This window comes from Canis lupus, chromosome 16 (assembly GCF_048164855.1).
Source record: "Canis lupus baileyi chromosome 16, mCanLup2.hap1, whole genome shotgun sequence".
Classification (NCBI taxonomy): domain Eukaryota; kingdom Metazoa; phylum Chordata; class Mammalia; order Carnivora; family Canidae; genus Canis; species Canis lupus.
Window position 1 is genome coordinate 11,393,063 of NC_132853.1, and position 5,946 is coordinate 11,399,008.

General features: G+C 58.6%; 1 protein-coding gene across 1 annotated transcript; it reads left to right on the forward strand.

Moving 5' to 3' along the window:
- Positions 1 to 2,541: 2,541 nt before the first annotated feature.
- Positions 2,542 to 5,667, forward strand: LOC140605638 (beta-lactoglobulin-2). Its single transcript, XM_072777728.1, has 6 exons — positions 2,542 to 2,696; positions 3,081 to 3,220; positions 3,616 to 3,689; positions 4,519 to 4,629; positions 5,198 to 5,299; positions 5,493 to 5,667. The coding sequence occupies exons 1-6, from the start codon at positions 2,607 to 2,609 to the stop codon at positions 5,507 to 5,509; spliced, it is 534 nt and encodes a 177-aa protein (XP_072633829.1). The 5' UTR covers positions 2,542 to 2,606; the 3' UTR covers positions 5,510 to 5,667.
- The last annotated feature ends 279 nt before the right edge of the window (positions 5,668 to 5,946 follow it).

Below are 5,946 nucleotides of genomic sequence, written 5' to 3' on the forward strand. Positions count from 1 at the left end.
CCAGGGGTGTCCTCCTCGTGCAGTATCCCCCATCCTCACATCTGCTCTGCTCCGACTCTCTCCCGCCTCCAACGTCCACTTACATACTGTGCCCACCCTGGGCCCACCTGGATGAACAGGGTCCCGGCCCTTAATCCATTCACGTCTCTCTGCTGTGAACCACACATATGCTCAGGTGCTGGTGCAAAGGAATGACATGTGGTGTTGCTGAAGCACCAGTGACAGGAAGCTTCCGAGGGCCTCTCCGTGGGCAGTACCCATGCAGGGCAGATCCCATGGCAGCAAATACCCCTTCCTGCCACATGACAGTGATGGAGGGTCTGTGGTCAGTGGTCAGGGGTGTGTGAGGAGCCACGAAAGGGGACATGACAGGATGGCTAGTCCTCCTTGGGGGCAGAGGGAAGACCTCCCAACGAAGGAATATCTGAGCTCGTTGTGACCACGTGGGTAGACACACCCTAGCAGAGGGGCAGCAGGGCCAGGGATCAAGTGTTCAAAGAAGGTTCTGGGGCCTCATGGAGGTGGGGTCACCTAGACTTTGAAGTGGGAACTGTATGGCAGCTCCCCCCACCATGCACAGGCACACGCACATGATCTCACACAGACACACATGCATGTGCACACATGTACCCACACACGTATACATAGACACACATGCATGCACAAAGACACGCACATGTATACACACACATCTGCACCTACAAACGTGTGCACGGAGATACACACATGCACACAGAGACGAGCACATGGAAAGATTCATGTATACACGTGTGCACATGCATACACAGGCACATACAGATACATGTGCATGCACAGGCACACATGCATGCACACCACACACACACGCAGACACATGTAGACACATGCAGACACGTATGCACAGACACACAGAAAGGTGCATGAGCACATGCAGACACTTGTGTGCACACAGACACTCATGTGTGCACTCCAGGATGATGCCATCTGCACTTCAGTGGAAAGTTCTGGGAGCAGAACGGAGAAGGACCGAGGGACAGGGAAGCAGAGACCCCTCAGGGGTTTTGGTCAGGAGACTCACGCCTGGTGCTCTGGAGCCTGGAATGAGGGAAGGGGCAGCAGGGCCAGAGGACGGAGGAAAGTGCAGGGCGTGTCCCCTTCCTGCTGTGGCCACCTCACTCCCCTCCTGCCGGCCTATGTGCCTCCGTTCTGTCCTCCTGTCTGACTGTATGAACCAGTGCGGCCGGCGTCACGCTAAGGAGCAATGGTTTCTGTGGGCATACGCGTGCTGTGCCTGGGATTCGGGCCACCTGTCCACGTGAGCCAGCAGGTGGGCAAACTAGGCTGGACCTCCACAGACGCCAAATGGCATTCAGGAAAACGCTACATGCAATGTAGGGCCGCTCCTCTTAGCAAACTACAAATAGAGTTTCCTTAACCTGGCAGGGCGGTGATGGCGGCGGAGCGTGGGGACCCGGTGGCCCGGGCGGGCTGGTACCAGGGAGCAGGGAAGGGTTTGCAGCTGCCAGAGCTTGGGAACCACAGGACCCAGGGGACTTGAAGCCATTTCCATTTGGGGACTCCACTGTCTCTGTGAAGACTCCCCAGGTGGTCACAGACGACAATGGTCACGAGTTGTTGGTATTGTTTTTAAATTTATTTTAAAAATTATGGAAACTCACCCGTGCAGAGAAGAGAGGATGGCAGATGACCCCCTCAGACACCGCGCTCAGTATCATGCTGTCCATGCCCCAGAGACCTGTCACTTTCCTTCTCCCCGGGGGGAGCATTCGAGAGCTGCCCCAGGCACCTCTCCCCAGCCTCTGGCACTAGAAGAATCCGCTCCTCTGCTGGGGTGGTGTGGCATGTGCCATGCCCACACCCAACAGTCGTCATGCATGAACACCCCTCAGTGGCCCTCGTACCCAGATCCACACAAGCGTGGTGGGTCCGTCCCTGCCTCAGTGGGTCTGGGAGAACCCAGGACGACTTGAAAATTCTCCAGGAGGCTCCAGTGAGCCCTCTAGATTCCTAAATAATGGGGACCGTCAAGGTTCATCCCTTCTGGCTCACAGAGAAGGGAACGGGATCGCACCTGCATTTGGATCTCCTTTCACGTAGCAAGTGTGTGCCCACAAAACAAAACACGTTTCACCCACAAGAGAGAAGATGATTTAAGAGGTCATTTCTGGGTGAAGTTGCCAAGGTCATTTGGACACACCCTGGTCACCCCGGGTTCCCGATGGGGGTGCTGCCTGTGTCCCTGCTGCCAGATGGTGGAGATTTGAGGAGCACAGAGGAGGCGGGGGTGGGGATAGAAGCAGGTTCAGTGTCCTCAAAGGAAGTGTTACCGACGCAGGCGGCCCCCACCCTCCCCTCTGGGACCTGCCAGGAGCCGTCCAGGCCCCAGGGACACAGGGACCTTCCCGATTCCACTGGGAGGGAAGAGGCCTCCTATTGTCCTGGTGGAGGAAGCCCCCTGAGGGCCTGGGGATGAGCCCGGGGATTCCGGGAACCGCATGGGGGACTGGACGGTGCTGGCCCACAGGCCCCCGCCCCTACATAAGGACCCGAGCCCGCCGCTCGGCCTCGCTCACTCCCGGGAGCTCAGCGCAACCACAGCCGCAGCCATGAGGAGCCTCCTGCTTGCCCTGGCCCTCGTGTGTGGCATCCAGGCCATCGTCGTCCCCCGGACCATGGAGGACCTGGACCTCCAGAAGGTTCGAGGATGGCCGGGGTGGGTGGTGAGCTGCAGGGTGGCCAGGGAAGGGGGTCCTCCACAGGCTCTGGGGCATGAGCGGAAGCCATGAAGTCGGGAAACCTGCCCCTGGCTCTCCGCCTTCAGGGTGGCTTGTCATTTGGTTTCCCCAGTCCCAGAAGGTTCTAGGGAACTCATGTGACTTGTACTTCAGACCCACCTGGGTAACAGGTGCGTGATTTCCAGTGTGGAAATCCTGTAGCCCCATGCCTGGTAGATGGCCAAGGGTCATCCGGGAGCCCACTGACTGCCACCCGCTTAGACTCGGCCCCTGGCCTGGGTGGGAGGGGGAGTCCTCTGTGGGGACGGGAAGGGGCCCAGAGGCAGCTCACGGCCCCTTCCCCAGGTGGCTGGGACGTGGCACTCCATGGCCATGGCGGCCAGTGACATCTCCCTGCTGGATGCTGAGACCGCCCCTCTGAGAGTGTACATCCAGGAGCTGAGGCCCACCCCCCAGGACAACCTGGAGATTGTTCTGCGCAAATGGTGGGTGTGCAACCTCTCCCAGGCTGGGGGCCAGTGAGGGCCTGGCTCCTGGGTGGGCAGGTGGGAGAGCAAGTAGACAGACAGGTGGGCGGGTAGGTGAGCGGGCAGGTGGATGGGCAGGGCAGGGTCCCAATGGGAGCGGCTCTGTGTGGGTGGTTCCCGGTGCCCTTGGGGCCCCTGCCCAGGGCTCTGAGCCAACAGGCCAACCACACAGGGGACCCAGGTCAGGACGCAGAGAGGCCTGTGTGGAGGCTGGTCAGCCGTGGGGCTGGGGCCCTGGGGCCCGGGCGGGTCCTGCCGTGAGCCCTGTCTGCCATGAGGCACCATAGCGAGGACCACTCAAATTCAGCATCCCTCCCTCCCCCCCCCCCCATTATGCTGTCACCGCCTTTCAGGGAGGACAACAGATGTGTTGAGAAGAAGGTCTTTGCAGAGAAAACCGAACTTGCAACCAGGTTCAGCATCGACTGTGAGTGTCGACTCACATTGACTCTGAGCTGCAGCCCCAGCCCCAGCTGCCCGGAGGCTGCTGTCCCTGCCAGTGTCGGGGTGGGGGAGGTGGGGGGTGCTCGGGGCTGCCTGCTCTGACTCGGGGGGTGCTCTGCCCAAGCCCTGGGCCACCAGCCTCATGTGGAGTGGGGTGGCCTCCTGTGCTCAATGGACGGCCGCCACCGCCCCTTACGCTGAGCTCCTGGACTCTGCTGGGCTGGGGCAGGGGTGGGGCGGGGGGTGCAGAGAATCTTCTACTGAATCCTCTGCCACAAACTGTAACATTTGAGGGGTTTTGTAAATTATAAAAAAAACACAAACGGAGAACTTAGTGGTAAACTTTAAACAAAGGAGACACAGAGATTTCTCATGGGTGTTCCCCCTACAAATTCTAGTTGTTTCTTACACATGAGACTTGCTTTGGTCCACCCTGAGCCTCCTCTTTTCCCTGGGGCCTATGTCTTCCTCCCTGCCCTTCCTCCCTGTCCTTCCTCTCTCTCCTTCCTCCCTCTCCTTCCTCTGCCTCCCTGCATCCCTGCTTCCCCTCCCTCTCTCCCTACCCTCCAGCTCCTGCACCCCCCAGGGTGGGGGCTCTGCTCTTCTGTTCCACCCTTCTGACCCACCACAATCCTGGCTGGCCACACACCTCTCACCTTGAGCAGGTGCTTCATACTGTACCACTCTGCCTCTCCTCTCCCTTTTCCTGCTGCCCCCGGCCATGCCGGTGCCTGGGGCCGCTGCACCTGCACATGGGAGGGACCCTCTTGCCAGACAGGACACCATCTTCACCCAGGCTCCTGTCCCCCCAGATGTGGAGGAGAACCAGATCTTCCTGCTGGACACAGACTATGACAACTACCTGTTCTTCTGCATGGAGAACACGAACGCCCCCCAGCAGAGCCTCATGTGCCAGTGCCTGGGTATGTGCTGACGATGTGCGAGGTCACCCTGAGTGCAAGGCTGAGGACCCCTGGCCGGTCCCTTGGGCCCCGGGGAGCAGACACAGCAGCATCCTGTTGGCCTTAGGGCCTGGAGATGCCACATTTTACCCCAGTGGTGGCTAAGTCCCCAGATTGCCTGAGAAATCCAAGATAAGGGGGCCAGGAGGCTGGTTGCAGGGTTGAGGGCTGGCTTAGTGTTACTGGCCTCATCAAAAGATGACTACTAATTCAAAGCTTTGGTGGATGGGCATGTTCGACAAAAGCACCACTGAAACTGTCATGTTCCCCCCTGAAATGGAAGCCAGTAGAATCTGGTGGCACGAAGCTGAGGCAGTCCTGGTTTGCCTGAGAGAAGCATTTTCTGTGGGGTCATATACACGTGTTCCTGTCAGCACACCAGCTATGCTGGGTGACCCCTGGTAGCCCGCGGCGGCAAGCCGTCTCCTCCCTTGTCCACGCAGACCCCTGCACTGCCCTAGGATGAGGGGGAGGGGACAGGGACCCCGGAGCCCAAGACTGACCTCAACCCCCACCCCCCCACACACAGCCAGGACCCTGGAGGTTAACAACGAGGTCATAGGGAAATTCAACAGAGCCCTCAAGACTCTGCCCGTGCACATGCAGCTCTTGAACCCCACCCAGGTGGAAGGTGAGCACCCCACACCCCACACCTCACACCCCTGCTTTCACTCTGAGTATGGCTCACCCACCAGACAGCCATGAGCACTGGCCCCCCCATCCCCCAGGCCTCCCTGGATGAGGTGGAGCAGGTCACAGCCCCTAAGGGGGGGGGTCCTGTCCTGGCGACCTGTGACCCCCCCTCCGCTCTCCTCCCCCCACAGAGCAGTGCCTCGTCTAGTCTAGTGAGCTCCACCTGACCCATCTCCTGGGGCAGAAATTTCCTTGTCCTTTCGAAGAGGAAGCCAACCACCTGCTAGATGGTCCCCCTCCAATTTCCTGGGTCTGTGTGCTCAGGCTGGGACCCTGCTCTCTGACGACTCTAAATAAAGACACATAACCTCCCCTCTGTGATGTGTGTTGTTGGGAGGCGTCAGGGCTCAGGGTGCGTGGGGGGTGTGCTCCAGGAGGGACCAGCTCCTGGGGAGAAACTTCCTCAAGTTTCTCACGCACAAAACAGGAGAATCCACTTGAGCAAACTTTGTAAAATATTATCAGTGAACTAGGAGGAAAACTCATAGTCCTGAATCCTTAAATTAGTCAGCTAAGAGAAACTAAAATAAATGAATCTATAATAAAATCAGGTTAGAAAAAAAGCATTAAAATAAGGAAAATAAG

What these genes read in the sequence shown, in the direction of transcription:
- LOC140605638 (XM_072777728.1), top strand. Translation starts at nt 2,607, where the DNA reads ATGAGGAGCCTCCTGCTTGCCCTGGCCCTCGTGTGTGGCATCCAGGCC. An exon ending in GAGATTGTTCTGCGCAAATG is followed by an intron (nt 3,221 to 3,615) that starts GTGGGTGTGCAA and finishes ACCGCCTTTCAG; the next exon opens with GGAGGACAACAGATGTGTTG. An exon ending in AACCAGGTTCAGCATCGACT is followed by an intron (nt 3,690 to 4,518) that starts GTGAGTGTCGAC and finishes CTGTCCCCCCAG; the next exon opens with ATGTGGAGGAGAACCAGATC.